Source organism: Protomyctophum bolini (assembly GCF_963924005.1).
Source record: "Protomyctophum bolini genome assembly, chromosome: 4".
Taxonomy (NCBI): domain Eukaryota; kingdom Metazoa; phylum Chordata; class Actinopteri; order Myctophiformes; family Myctophidae; genus Protomyctophum; species Protomyctophum bolini.
Genome location: NC_137865.1, coordinates 13,826,308 through 13,842,710, shown reverse-complemented (window position 1 = coordinate 13,842,710; position 16,403 = coordinate 13,826,308). Strand labels below are relative to the sequence as shown.

Here is a 16,403-nt window from a genome sequence, read left to right as displayed (position 1 = left end):
GAGCCCCCACTCCATTACTCTACCCGGGGGCAGCCATCCCACTCCATTACTCTACCCGGGGGGCAGCCATTCAGGAGAACCACTCCATTACTCTACCCGGGGGCAGCCATTCAGGAGCCCCCACTCCATTACTCTACCCGGGGGCAGCCATTCAGGAGCCCCCACTCCATTCCTCTACCCGGGGGCAGCCATTCAGGAGAATTGCCTTTTATCTATCCTGAACTCGAACGCAGCATTTTGCGTTGAAGGAACTTGTCCTCTGTGTAGAAATCACGTCCTTCGAAAGCCTACACAGGTTGTGCAAGGACGTGTTGTGATTGGCCATAGTGGACGCACTGTGATTGGCCAGTAGCCACTTTGACTGGCAGTGCGCATGGTCAGAACATGATTTGTCGGAACTCGAACGGCCCTGAGTCGGCTAAGCAAACTTTGCAACGTTCGACACGGCAACCCGCTGGCTTTAGCTCGCTCTGTGGTGTCGTCTCACGTGGCTAAAGTTCGCTTGAGATGGTGCGTCTCCGTCGCGGACTAGTCCATAGAGTTGTTGTATGGCGAGAGGCACTTCCGCGTTGGCCACAGAAGCGGGGCGTGGTTATAAGCACAACCCGTGTAGTATTTAGAATGTCGTGTAGAAATCCATGTTGTATGCCACAGTTAAATAGTACGGGGTTGCGCCCTGAAAATTGTTGATCTACATCAGCTATTTTCGCAATTGTTTGCCAAAAGTGTCCTTTTAGAGAATGTCAGCCCCTGTGTCTCTCTAACATTTTCTGCATGTCCCTGGAAGCGAGACAGATACATTGGTGGGTAGGGACAGAGACAGACTGGAGTGGATGGGGGTAGGGTAGGGTGAGGGGATAGATATCCTGTGGTCCCTCAGTGAGTCCTCATATCACCTATATCAGGTTTTTAACAAAACAAAATATGAAACTGGAGCATGCGGCATGAAATCCCTACTATGATTTGTGATTATTGAATTATTTAGTAGGCTGAAAGCCTCCCTACCTACGGTAAAGGCTATATTGCCCAGGGGCTTTGTGCTTCGCGTAAATATAATATCGCCCAACCTCAATAGCTGAACAACTGAGAATGAAGTCATGGTGGTCATTTGAAGTCCCCATTCCGGCTAACTTTAACATTTATGATTTTTTTTAGCTTGTTATTTTCCGTTCTCATGGGGCGTAAAAGTTTCTGTTCCTGTCGTTTACTTCTGGACAATACTTATTTTTTATTGTACTATATTTTGCAAAAAATGCATTGTGAACAATGACAATTGTAAAGTTATAAACTGTAATAAACTCATAACATTTTGTGTGTCACATATTTTGTACAGCTTTTTACAAAATGCATTGTAATTGGTTGGATTCAGTGTGCTGTGTGTTTACATTGTGGATATACTGTAGTAGCTCAATAATTCAAGTGTTCTTCTCCCCATTTTGTCTTGAGCCAAATATTTGCCACGAGACCAAACCCTTTTAAAAGATTAAATTCATACTTCATAGTACAACAGTGTTACGTGTGGAAAATAGCAGATTTAAGCTCTCAGTGCATTGTGGACGTGACATGTTGTGAGCTTGTTGTAGATCTGCTATTTTCAGCTCACGGCACTGTACAGCATTGCAGCACAAGTTAAACATTAGGGCATTGCAGCTGTCTGAATTAGAGATAATTTCCTATCTTCATTCTTAATGAAAATGGTTCCTGTTTTCAATGAACACCTAAGTACACTTGTGTTGAACTATCCATAAAAGCATCAGGTTTTGCATCGTTTTCAAGCTATTGCCATTTAATTCATGCAATGCTAATAATGCATCGTGATTTGACCGTCAACCTCATGAATTATTGAACATTATTGAAATTCACACAAACAAATTCAGTATTAACGTAAACCAAATTGATAAACTTATCCAAGTACCAATGTTATTTATTTTACAAAATAAGGACAAATAATGCTGTCTCACATCTTCGTTGTGCAATCACAAACAAGGCTAAATAGAGCTCGTACACAGTTGTGGCACATCGATGTGTTTCAGCCAAAGTTTGTTGACCATCTGTAAAAATGAATTACTTAATTAAGCCCTATTTCATACTTTAAAAAAATGTTCAAATGTAGTTGGTGGTCAAAATGTGGAAGTGCTAATGTTCCATGTTAATGCGCTCCATGTTAAACCCCAGCTGCGCGGGGTTTACTCGTGCTAAATGCTCGGGCCTGCCTGCGCAGTTCCAGCTTTGACCGGTAGGGCCGGCGGCTTCAACGTTGGCCAGCCAGCCGCTCTGGGGGCTGGTCCTGACCCACAGGTTGAGAACCACTGGTGTAGTCTACTGTAAGCATGGCAACACATTATGCCCACATTCACCCAGAGAGCATGCCTGCTCTCTTAATGGATATGTTGGCAGTTACCAGCGTGAAGAATTAAGCCTACATGGCAATATCCAAACCCATCGTGTTTTCAATTAAAAATCATGATGAGAAATGCTATTAATTGTGTGGCATATGTGCAAACAAACAGACTGAAACATGTCTGTTCTTGTGTTTGCAAAGAGAATGTTGCAGAGTCTCAAGGAGACCAAGAGGACTTTGAATCCTAACATGATGGTCATGTTTTTGATACAAATGTACACCTGGTTGTGCATTAAAATCTCAGTAGATCAGATCGTTTCTGAAATACTCAGACCAGTCTGTTTTGCACCAACAATCACGCTATGCCAAGGAATTTGGCCATTGCCTCTGACAGCGGCTCCCCTACTGCAAAATGGCGTTTGAATATCTACAAGCTCACAATGCGCTCATGAGTTTGTAGATCAGGCCACTACTTAGAAAATACTGGTCTAGTGAGATAGCATCGCTAATGCAGTGCACCAAATTCACAGCTGAATAGAAGACCAAACAGACCTGCAGAAATGATTGTTCTTGTTTGAATGTAATGACAAGGAATCTCAACAATTGTAAAAAGCTTATAACGCTTTACAGTACATCGCAATGCAACACTCTGCTATTTTCTTCTTGTTTTTGAGTGGTGCAACCACTCCTACAACCAGCAATGTCCGTGACGTTCACCAATGTATGTGACGTTAACCCATGCACCTATGTATGTGTGAGCACCAGTATGAGTACCAGTAGGGGCGCTGTTGAGCCATGCAGAAACAGAGAGAGATAGACAGTGCTGACAGACTGTTCCCTGCTAATGAGAGAGAGAGAGAGAGAGAGAGAGAGAGGAGAGAGAGAGGGGAGTTGCACCACTCGGTTCACACAGGTCTGATTTTCTTCCCCAATATGAGACATATTTTGCCATTATTATTATGAGCCCTGAATAGGGTTAACAGTGGATTCACAATGCTGGTTCATAATCTCACCGCAGAGATTACTTTGAGGTGCGATTCCAAGATGGTATCAGAGGACTGGTTCTCAACATCGGGTCCGGGGACCACCAGGGGTCCAAATAGACACTGTATAAGTGTACCAATGGAGCAGTTAATGTACCAATGGCAGTGTTCATTTAACTGAGAGTGTATAAATGTTATTACATTCACACAGTGGATTTTACAGTGTAGATTGGGAACCCAGAGATAACCCACTGTGCACTGATGGAGTCACAGACCTGTAAGGGTCCATTTTGCCCGCTGGTGGTCCCCGGATCCAACGTTCCGGGGATTTTACATGCCAAGAGATTTCCCATGCCAATTAAAGACAGCCAGGCGTAGCGTCTGGCTGCATCCCCCTATTGAAACATGGCTTAAAAAGAAGAAGGAAAAAATGAAACAAAATTTTCTGAAAATGTCTGAAAGATAAGAATGAGCAGGTGTTGTGGTTGAGAGTGAGCGTGTTTGTAAATTCAGCAAGCTGAGAGAGTTCAACAGGTTTTTCACTTAGCTGTATGGCTGCACATATTGGCTGAAAAATATGTCTTGTCTACATCAAGTCACAACAAAGACTGGTACGAGGCTAAAACTTTATCCAGCAGAAAACGGTGTGCCGGGAATTACTTGCAGCTGCACTGTCAGAACATTGTCGGAACAAATGGATCCCGAGAGGATTATGTATTCAAAAAGCAATTGTTGTTCTTTCATCTGACTACAACGGTTTTGCCAGCGAAACTGAACAAATGTTCTTTGAAGAGAATTTGATTTGATGAGGTCTGAAGTCTGAACTCCGGTTCAGCCCTAGATGTGATTATCCACAAGCGATGAATATTAACTTAATTTAAAAGCTAAATGCATTATTGGAAAAAGTGAAAGACGAGATTAAGGCAAATACGTTCAGGACCGATGTGAATTAGTTTCACCGGCGGGACCACAAAGACTATATGAAAACAATGGAATAAAAGTAGCAAAAAAGTTTGTTCTGAGGAACAGACTCCAGTAATCAGTGGTGTTAAGTAACTCATTTACTCAAGCACTGTACTATATGAAGTTTTACTTTACTGAATAGAGTGATATACTTTTACTTCTACTCTACTACATCTCAGAGGCAATTGTTATACTACAATTACTTGAAAACTTTACCTACTAGTTACTTTGTACAAGCATTCAGTACCTGACAGCCTATAGGGCGGGCTTCTGGCGTGCGTCGAACATTTTGATTAATGAATTAATTAATTTGATTCATTAATTAATTTAATTAATAACATAAGATTAATTTGTATTATTGCTCTTGTATTGCTATTGGAGACACTGGGGGGACACTGGGCAGGCACTGGGGAGGCACTGGGGAGGCACTCAGGGGAACACTGGGGAGGCACTGGGGGGACACTGGGGAGGCACTGAGGGGACACTGGGGAGGCACTGGGAAGGCACTGGGGAGGCACTCGGGAGACACTGGGGAGGCACTGGGGAGATACTGGGGAGGCACTCAGGGAGGCACTGGGGAGATACTGGGGAGGCACTCAGGGAGGCACTGGGGAGGAACTGGGGAGGCACTCAGGGGGACACTGGGAGGCACAGGGGAGACACTGGGGAGGCACTGGGGAGACACTGGGGAGGCACTCAGAGGGACACTGGGGAGGCACTCGGGGAGGCACTGGGGAGGCACTCAGGGGGACACTGGGGAGGCACTGGGCAGGCACTGGGGAGACACTGGGGAGGCACTGTGGAGACACTGGGGAGGCACTCAGGGGGACACTCAGGGGGACACTGAGGAGGCACTCGGGGGGACACTTGAAGAGCAGCCCTGTCCCTCTGAGTGCCTCCCCAGTGTCTACCCTGTGCCTCCCAGTGTACCCCTGAGTGCCTCCCCAGTGTCTCCCCAGTGCCTCCCCAGTGTCTCCCCAGTGCCTCCCCAGTGTCTCCCCAGTGCCTCCCCAGTGTCCCCTCAGTGCCTTCCCAGTGCCTCCCCAGTGTCCCCTCAGTGCCTCCCCAGTGTTCCCCTGAGTGCCTCCCCAGTGTCTTCCCAGTGCCTCCCCAGTGCCTGCCCAGTGTCCCCCCAGTGTCTCCAATAGCAATACAAGAGCAATAATACAAATTCATCTTAATTTATTAATTTTCGCCGCGTGGCATTGGGGCCGCGCGCCAGAAGCCCCCCAGCACCATGCCAAAGCTTTTTCCTGCAGGAAACACTGCAGACAGTATGTGCCAATTTAACACTTTTCCCAAATAATATTCTCCATGCAACAAATGGCAATTTTCGACACCCCTGTGAAGCTTGGTTGTCAAGGAACTCTGAAAAATATATGCTGCCGTGTTATCCATAACATTGCAGTTTTATTAACTATTACTATAGACGAAGTCCAAATACCAATTCCAGGACACTCTTGATCCACAGCAAATGTGTATGCGCAAACTGGCACTTATTTGTGTTGTGTATGACGTCAGATCAAGAATCTGGTCTGCATATAAGGTGCGAAGATGCCTGTGCAAACAGCAATGGTGCCTTCTGGATAAGGCCACCAGACACCATGTCATGTTTCTTCTGCTGCAGGCCTCGGTACAAGAGGCAGGTGGACAACATATTTCCAGAGAACCCAGAGAATGGGCTGGTGAAGACCAACATGCAGAAGCTGACATTCTACGCACAGTCTGCGCCACAGAAGCTGGATCGAATCGGAGCCTACCTAGATGAGTGGCTGTCATGGGATGTTGCCCGACACAGACACGGGTATGTGTGCATTGCCATGGAGGCCATGGACCAGCTACTTATGGCTTGTCACTTTCACATCAACCTGTTTGTGGATAGCTTCTTAAAGATGGTCCTCAAGCTGTTAGAGTCGGATAAACCCCACCTGCAGATCTTGGGAACTAACTCCTTTGTGAAGTTTGCCAACATAGAGGAGGACACACCCTCGTACCACCGCAGCTATGATTTCTTTGTCTCACGCTTCAGTGAGATGTGCCATTCCAGCTACGAGGACCCTGACGTCCACACCAAGATTCGCACAGCAGGCATCAAGGGTCTGCAGGGCGTCTTGAGGAAGACAGTGAATGACGAGCTACAGGCAAACATCTGGGACCCCCAGCACATGGACAAGATTGTTCCCTCGCTGCTCTTCAACTTACAGAGCGCCGGAAAGGCCACAGTCACAGAGCGTCGCTCTCCCTCCCCACAGGCACCCGAGGAGGAAAGTCTTCTGGAGCTGACGGAACACTGCTTTAGAGAGCTGCTGGGCCGTGCCACCTACGGCAATATCAAGAATGCCATCACGCCCGTCCTCATTCACTTGGACAACCACTCTCTATGGGAGGGTAAGAACTTCGCACTGCGTTGCTTTGAGATCGTCATGCACTCTGTCCAGTCTCAACACTCTCATCTAGTGATTCAACAGTTGCTCGGTCACCTGGATGCCAACAGCAAGAACTCGGCCACGGTGAGATCTGGTATTGTGGCAGTCCTACTGGAGGCAGCTGCCATTGCAGTCAGTGGCTCCGTGGGCATAGTGTTGGAGGTATTTAACACACTGCTGGGTCAGCTCCATCTAAGTGTGCACAATGATTTGGCTTGCTACGGTGACAGCAGCAACAGTGGCACCAAGATGAACACAATACACGAGGAGAGACAGCTGCAGGAGGCTGTAATCACAACCATTGGTTCATTTGCCAACACCTTGCCAAAGCACCAGCGTTCCGATGTTATGCTGTCTATCATGCGCAAAATCCTTGACTCTGGGGTCCACCCTGTACTGGCCTCCACAGGCTCTGGGCCGGAAGGCACCAGGATGATCCAAGTAATGCTGCTCAAGTCCTTGGTCCAGATAGGAGAGTGTAGAGAGACAGCACGAAGGAGTCAGATACGAACTCGGGCTCACAAGGAGCATATGGTAACGGCAGGCTTCCAGACCACCAACATGTTAACAGCTTTACCCAGCTCCATCCTGGGGCCTCTGCTCTCCTTCTCTCTGTCCGAAGACCCAGAAGTCCGTCTCCTGGTGCTCACCATCCTCCTCGGTTTCATAGATCGACACGACAACAGGCCCAAGGTCTCCGCCATAAGCATCATCTCTGACATCTCGGTGCTCAAGCTCAAAGGTGACAAGTGTTCCAAGCAAGACATTGTGTTCATGAAGAAGCACGGCGAAGAGCTGTACCGACACATCAGCCTGGTATGCAAGGATCCCAGCAGTGACCAGAAACACTATGAGACACTCTTCACTCTGCTGGCTCTGCTCAGCATGGAGCTGGCCAATGGGGAGGTGGTGGTGGACCTCATCAACCTGGCACTCACCCTGCAGGATTTGGCCGTATCCACTGAGGAGTCCCTGCCGGTGTACAACCGTTGTGCTGTGCATGCCCTCGTCGCCGCCTACTTCAACCTCATCTCCCAGCTCACCACTGTCCCTGCCTTCTGCCAGCACATACAGGAGGTGATCGACGTCAGACAGAAAGAGATGCCCTACCTCCTCCCGGAGGACATTTTCATAGAGAGGCCCAGGCTTCCGTCATCTCTGGAGAAGGTAGAAGGGGAGGTGCTGTTCCTGAAGTCAAAGATCGCTGAGGTGTTGAGTGGCAGCGGCTACAACACGGAGAGACTGGCCGTGCCCTATTTATCACACCACACAGAGGAGGATGGACCGTCCAACAGAAAAAAGAGCATCGGAGACATCGTCTCGCTGCCAGAGGAGGTGGAGTTCAAGAACAACCCAGAAGAGGAAGAGAGGACACCAGCAGAGGAGATTACATTTGAAAGCCTAAAACATTTCCTCGTGGACACGGTAGGTATGGTGGAGCAGGAGAGGGAGCACGGGAAACAGGTGGTGGAGAGATTCCAAAACAAAGTGAATCAGATCTTCGAGACTACAATGACACCTCCACCCAGCCCATCTGCCCAATCGGTACCGCTCTATGAGCTGAAGTTCCCTAGTGGATTTGTGTACTAGTCCAAAGAGTTCAGTTAACAGTGAGGTGACCGCACTGCTTGAAAGTGAAATGTATCCATATAGTCAGATTTTTGTGTAAAATACGCAAGGGGGGAATAACCTCTTGAAGAAGCAGACGGTTGATTTTGGGGCTCCAATACTGGGTGTTACATTTGGTCTGCGGCGCGGCTTCGGATTTCTTGTGATGGGAGGAGGTCAAAGCCAGGTTGATGTAATGGAGTAGGTTAGATCCCAGGAGGTGCCAAGAGAAGACAAGAATGAGCTTTTCAAAAGACGGCCCAAGCTCTCTCGCTTAGCTTCTGAGAATGACCTTCCAGAGCATAGTATTGATGAAGCTGCTGAAACACAAAGGGCGCACTCCGCCTACCAATGAGGAGAGATCGTACTCTGATTGAGGACATATATTGGCCTCTGACAATATCTTTCTTCAATGCAGAAAACACTTGTGGGCAAAGTTTGAGACAGTTTAAATAAAGTGGGAGAGAAGGTGGAGGACAAGGTGTAAGATTGAAAACTAAAAGATTAAGGAGAAGAAAGTTGAGAGAACTGCTTTGGATTATCAGCCATTTGTATTTTATTTTGCTCTTTTTTCTACAACAAACTTGAATTAAAACATTTTAGACAACAAATGAATGAACCTGAAATAGATGTATGTATTTATTTTAAAATAGACTGTAAGAGAAGTAATCAGTGTTCTTCCCAATGTTGGTTATTCAGGCTGAGATGGATGTTCATTAATTTGCCATATAACCACAGTAATCCATCCTGTTAACTGAATTGATGACACAAAAACAAGTCCATCAAACATCAACTAATCTTGAAACCTCACAGGGTTGCTGCAACATTGGAGCAGATACATATATTTATAATATTTTTAATGGTACGACTTTGATTACTCTCGTCTAGGCGCCGTGCCGTACCCTGTGGTTTGAGCAGCCAGTAATTATACTGTAACATGGTAAATCATGAGACTCCCAGAGGGAGCCTGGGTGTGAGAGTGGAGATTAACATTTCCCACAGTTTAATACAAAGTGATGCGCGATGATGAAGCTTCAAGTATTGACTTTGAGTATCCATTCCAAATGAACTGATCACACAACATCATTCCCTTTGGAATGGACGAGCAAGACCTATTACTTTATCAGGCTATATCCAGTGCTGTGCAAGTTTACACTGAGCTCGTTGCTCAAGTTCACCTCACTAGTTGGCATTTCTTCCGGATTTTTGAGGGTCTTTCAGACATTACGTCATACGGCAACCACGTCAATGGACTTGTAATGTTTGTTTAGAGCACTAAATGTGACGTCATGTGGCAGCCAAGTGGGAAAGCCCCCACTTGGGTTCCCTCATACAGTATATGGTGCCCAGGTCTCGTGACATCACTATGACATCTGATGTCATAGTGTGGTCTGCTGTCGCAATTAAGCCCATATGAAAGCCCATATGGAATGTCAGAACAGGTTCTGACATTCCATAATGTTGATCCTTCCTCAACCATCCTTCCTCTTCTATGTCTCCCTTTTGACTGATACCTGTCCATTTAAACTCTAGACGGGCCTACAAAGTCATTAGTGCAGCCAAGCCCGGCAGCCAGCGAAAACTAGAGTTCTCAACAGGCCTGGCCCTCATCAAACCCTGTACACTCAAGAGAATGTCCCCGCTACCACCCTTATATCTCCATATGGAGCTGACCTGTTCAGACATTCCATATGCCGATCTGACCTCATCAAACCCTGTACACTCAAGACATGCTCCTTATATGGCCAGTACAGAATTAATTCCATGTTGATCTGACCCCCCAATCCCATGCCAAAGTACCAGGGCTCATCCAGCAGTCTGCCGTCAACGAGGCAGATGCGTGCACGCAACCTCACCTCGCCCTTAGGTGTCTTACTGGTAATGTTTGTTTAAGTACAATGTGTGTTAAAGAGTGAGGCGCCCTTCACTTCACACAAGTGTGATTTTTTAAATTTTCATTACGTGATCTGCGACTTCACTGTCCACTTCCCTTACTACTAGGCTACTATAAATCAATGTATACCAACATGGAATCACATGCTGAAAAACCTTTAATAGAAAACATGTTTTTCCATAAACAAATGCACATATTTTGAGATGTTTTTGTTTTACTGAAATGTGCACAGCTGTTTAGAGTACAATCACTTGACTTCAGCTTATAGACAACTCATGGCCCTGGTACTGATCTGCGATCATGTGTATGTTATTGTTTCATCAGAAATGGAATTCATAATTGCTCTCAGGCAGAAAGCTTCTTTTCAACATTGTCTTTGAGCGGTGCAGCCTCTCCAACAATGCACAGCTTTGTGTGTATGTCTGTCAGTCCGTTTGAGGATAAAATGTCCGTGATGTCATGTTGTTGACATCATCAGACATCATTATGATGAAAGGCACCACTCAATTCACACAAGTGTGATTTATTTTTCTGTGAACTTAGATAGAACGTAGATCTGTTATTTTCGCTATTTTGAAAGGAATGGTTTTGGACATACAAGGTTTCCACCTGACAGCAAAGATACGCGAGGTGAAAGTGGATCTCTGGATCCTGAGCAAACAAAGTTTTCTTCTGATAGTCATAGCCTATGGTATAATGGTATATAAACCTATGGTATAGGTTTAAACGTGCAGTCCCTGTACATCTTTTAAAAGGACCAATCAAATATCTTTGCCATTGCATTGTCTTAACTTTGGATCATTTTGACCTGCAACATCGTGCAGCTGTCAGCCAATAGAAACAAGAATGGCATTTGCCTCTTAGAAACTCCATCCTTTATGGGAGGAAACCATAATATTGGAAACATCTGTGACACAAAGTACTTCAAAAAGAGAAGCTGCGTGAGATTTGAAGTCAGCCGTGAGGCAGGAGATGCTTCACTGGTGATTCATATCGGCATAGAATCGGAGGAGATGTCTCAAATAGCATAACAATAACAATGTCACATACTTTGATATATTGAGGGAAACATGGAATAGAGCAAAATAAAATCTGAAAATGTAATGATGACGTTTAGGCTGACTAGCTGAATAAATCATGATATTTCTGAGAACATTCATGTTTCTGGAAGATGCTTCTAAACTTGTATTCTATTGATAGTTTGATCACTTCAAATACTCTTTCATCTTATAATAACTAATGACCGAAAATAGCCAATCTACAAGCTCTCAGCACGTTGCGCTGTGACGTGTTGTAGATCTGCTATTTCCGGTGCTTTCACAGACGACACGCTGGCCTCTATGGAATCCAAATGATTGAAATGGGTCCTGGCGACTGAGAACTTTAATCCATGGCATGGGGAAATAAAAGTCCATTGGGCAAGAGCTAATGTGACCGTCACAGTGCCATGTCCTCTGAGGTACTGTTCGGGACAGCTAAAAGACAGTCCGCTAACCGACTACATCAGTGTAAACCGGTGGCAGGGTTACTGTACCATCTGATGGCAAGAGCAGCCAGTAATTATATTAGAAGATGATGAACCATGAGCCTCCCAGAGGGAGGCCTGTGTGAGACTCGAGATTAAACAACATATCCCACAGCTTAATGAGAACACAGACATTTTGAAACACATCAATGCCCGATGATTACCGCTGAATCTGAACCAGCTGACACCACTGCAAAAATATACCCTCATATGAAAAATTTATATTTCCGGAGTGTTTTAACATTGACTTTTCTAGAAGAAAAAAGTCCTTTTGCAGACCTGCAGTGGACAGGTGCGTCGGATAACTGGAACTGGAGAAGTAGATAAAAAAGGAACCTGCACACCGTCTTCACCTACAGAACTAGATCTATTGAGCAACGTTTCGGTCATTCAGACCTTCGTCAGGCATACAGAAGAACCAAGCCCCCAGTAAGGCTATCCAACATTGAAGATGCCACTACCTACTGGCGAAATGTGGAATTGCAGCACTTTCATGGAGGTGGACGGACGTTAATGACGTCACGTGCGTAAGCCCGGACCTCAAAATTGCCATTGAGTTATAATTATACTTCCGGCAGTCTTCCGGGTGCTTAAAAACGCCACTGAGCAACTTCCACTGAAATGAATAGCGGGGGGGGGGGGGGGCTAACGCTCCGGTTCGGTCTCTATTCTTTATAGCTCTATGAGAAGAAGTGACAAACAGTCAGTATAAGTACAACTCTGGGTTCAGTGGGGGCCAATCAGATGCCCCGTGCCAATCCGTTACCATGGAGAGGGACTGCCCACAGGTGGTATATTTTCTCCATGATAAAAATATTTTTTTATACCAAGCACAATAAATACAGCTTACTTACTTACTCTTACTCATCCCATGGCCTAGGGGGCTGTAGGGCGTAGGGGTGTCATGGTGGATGCTTGGTCAGGGATCTCCAGCGCTCTCGGTCTTCAGCTGTGCGCAGCAGGGTCTGGAAGCTGCAGCCAGTCCACTCCTTGATGTTGTCCATCCAGGACTTTCTCTGCCTGCCTCTTCTCCAGCTACAGCAACAGAATAAATCAATCAGTAGAGAAAGGCAATATAAACAATAAAAATGTAATGCCTTTAGGGTGTACTGACTGAGGCAACAAATTAATATTGGACAATTATACAAATGGGAAAGAAGCATGTCCCTGGAGGGCATACTATCCAATAAATGTATTAGGGGTCAGACCTAGTAAATTAGAACCAAGTATCGGTTCTATGCTGTTTTATGTCCCGTTTTTACCGTCGATTCCGACCCGGTCCGAAAACATTTTCAAATAGGAAAACCAAGCCCGAATGGATCCGTGACAATCTCGTCCGATTCCAACCTGTTCCGAGATTGCTTTCAAATGGCGGCACCGCGCCCGACCGAGATCTTTCTGACATCCTGAGAGACCCGACCCAGCCAGGCAGACATAAATGTGAAAATTATGAAATAATTAGCGGACGTATTGACCAATTACCATTTTATGATTAAAGCGAGCGAGAGAGCGAGAGAGAGAGAGAGAGAGAGAGAGTTTGGGACCTCTGCAGCGGAGGGTGCATTTAAAATTAACCAAACAGATCTTTTTTCTTTTTACAAAATCATCACAGTTTTAGCAGATGCATGTGCCTGTCTTGGCTGAATGGAATATTAACTTAAGTAGAATTGCACGCCAGTGTTTTCATTCAAATCAGCCCGTCCTGACTTGCCTTGCATGGTACGCAGTTGTGCTGCTGATTCTAAACCATCATAATCATCACACAATTAACACAGCCATTCATGTTGCTGAAACACTAACCTGATCCTATAGGTCTAGCCTAAATTATTGCCGTCTGCATGTATAAAAGCTAAATAAAATCTTGAGACTGAAAATGTTTGCATGACCAAGTCCTAAATGTACTGTACTGTACTGTACTGTACTGTACTGTACTGTACTGTACTGTACTGTACTGTACATGCCCTCCTCCCTGGCCTCAGTGCCTGGGCCATGGCTCAGTGGTCCAGGCACTTTGGCTGGTAATCCAGTCTGGAAGTGTGCTGCGGGTTCGACTCCTGATCCAGACGGCCTTTACTGCATGTCCCCCCATCTCTCTCCCCATTTCCTGTCAGCCTACTGTCTGTCCCTCCATACAAATATGAAATAAAGGCGAAAGCCAAAAAAAAAAACATAAAAAACCCAACACTGCTGGTTGTGTGTCTGTCTGTGTGTTAGGCTGTGCAACAGTGACAATTGGTGGTGAACAAATGCTATAACGCTATTTTCGTGCTCGGACACAGCAAGGGACACAGGTACAGACCCAGGAACACAGCCACACACATAGCTGTCAATAGAGCGTCGCAGTCCCGCCCCCTTTCATGACGACGCCAGGCCCAGGAAATAATTCCCAATGCATTTTTCCCAAAGACATTTTGAAACGTATTTATTTAAAGACCTTATAAGCGTCATACAAAGCCAACTCCTGTCGTGACAATCATGACAACAAACACAATATTTTGGACCAAACAAATAATTACAAAGAAGAAAAACAACTATTCTTTCTAATTCTTTGTTTGGCCCAAAACATTGTGTTTATTGTCATGATTTGTCACGACAAGAGTTGGTTTTGTCCGCGGAATAAACGTCTTTAAATAAATACTTTTTGAAAAGTCTATAAGGAAAATGAACGGCGATTTCTTTTCCAGGTCTCTCGAGGGGGCGAGACTGCGACGCTCTATAGGAGTGGTTGCACCACTAAAAGTTGAGGCAGTAAGTATAAAACACTTGCCCTGCAAGGCCTGCATGCACATGAGTTCACACATTTGACAGGTTGACAGGAGGTCAGGCCATAATTGATTGATGATATTAGACAGTACACATAGGAGTTATGAGAAGGTCATAACATCCACCACCCAAGCTACCATTCCTCCACTCACTTCCTAAGCCCACAGATCTGTGGGCTCACTGCCTGGCCCTCCATCCCCTTTGAGTGAAGTGATTTCACACCTCCATTCCCATGTCCACGTTCAGTCTCATATACTGTGGTGAACGTCTTTGTAACACATGTTTAATGGAAGTGGAAGACTTCGTCCGTGGGCGCTCTGTAACATGTATTATTGAGGGGCGTTAGCCCTACATTGCGCAGATGAAAAGTGTGGTGGAAGAGACCAGGCCGCAGGGGCAGGTGGGGGTTGTAGTGTGTGAGACGCCGTTGCCACAGTCCAGTCATGCGTTCCATATTGCTGTCATGTAAGATCTCTGGAAAACAAATTTAACAAGCTCATTTGAGAGTATCTTTCTGGCTGTCTTAACAAGCGACAACTGTGTCCATTGAACGAACAGGATTTTCTTTGTTTCGAACGGACAAGATGAAACTCTCTGGTAGCTAAATCACTGACCTATCCAACTGCTCCTAAAATAAGCGGCTTAAAACAGAGCAATGTGCACTTGTGCAGTTACCATTATCATAGTATTTGGAGGCCAGTCTAGGTACTATGACGTCATTGTTAACACCAGAAACGTCCATATGGACAGGTTGATACAGAGATCTCCAAATAATGTCACAACGATTCTGAAAAAACTGTTCTCCATATACAGTATGCCCATGATGGGCATATCAGTCAGATGGTTCTGGACAATCAGCGATCTGTAATGACCTCAATGTCCTCAAACAATACGATCTGTAATGACCTCAATGTCCTCAAACAATACGATCTGTAATGACCTCAATGTCCTCAAACAATACGATCTGTAATGACCTCAATGTCCTCAAACAATACGATCTGTAATGACCTCAATGTCCTCAAACAATACGATCTGTAATGACCTCAATGTCCTCAAACAATACGATCTGTAATGACCTCAATGTCCTCAAACAATACGATCTGTAATGACCTCAATGTCCTCAAACAATACGATCTGTAATGACCTCAATGTCCTCAAACAATACGATCTGTAATGACCTCAATGTCCTCAAACAATACGATCTGTAATGACCTCAATGTCCTCGAACAATACGATCTGTAATGACCTCAATGTCCTCAAACAATACGATCTGTAATGACCTCAATGTCCTCAAACAATACGATCTGTAATGACCTCAATGTCCTCAAACAATACGATCTGTAATGACCTCAATGTCCTCAAACAATACGATCTGTAATGACCTCAATGTCCTCAAACAATACGATCTGTAATGACCTCAATGTCCTCAAACAATACGATCTGTAATGACCTCAATGTCCTCAAACAATACGATCTGTAATGACCTCAATGTCCTCAAACAATACGATCTGTAATGACCTCAATGTCCTCAAACAATACGATCTGTAATGACCTCAATGTCCTCAAACAATACGATCTGTAATGACCTCAATGTCCTCAAACAATACGATCTGTAATGACCTCAATGTCCTCAAACAATACGATCTGTAATGACCTCAATGTCCTCAAACAATACGATCTGTAATGACCTCAATGTCCTCAAACAATACGATCTGTAATGACCTCAATGTCCTCAAACAATACGATCTGTAATGACCTCAATGTCCTCAAACAATACGATCTGTAATGACCTCAATGTCCTCAAACAATACGATCTGTAATGACCTCAATGTCCTCAAACAATACGATCTGTAATGACCTCAATGTCCTCAAACAATACGATCTGTAATGACCTCAATGT

At 45.1% G+C, this 16,403-nt stretch overlaps 1 protein-coding gene across 1 annotated transcript; it reads left to right on the top strand.

The window, feature by feature from the left end:
- Window positions 1-5,915: 5,915 nt before the first annotated feature.
- LOC308314446 (protein EFR3 homolog B-like) lies at window positions 5,916-8,303 on the top strand (the record flags this gene model as incomplete). The annotated part of the gene is made up of 1 exon (XM_080762077.1): window positions 5,916-8,303. Exon 1 carries the CDS (start codon window positions 5,985-5,987, stop codon window positions 8,301-8,303), a length of 2,319 nt encoding a protein of 772 aa, XP_080618203.1. The 5' UTR covers window positions 5,916-5,984.
- Window positions 8,304-16,403: the final 8,100 nt, after the last annotated feature.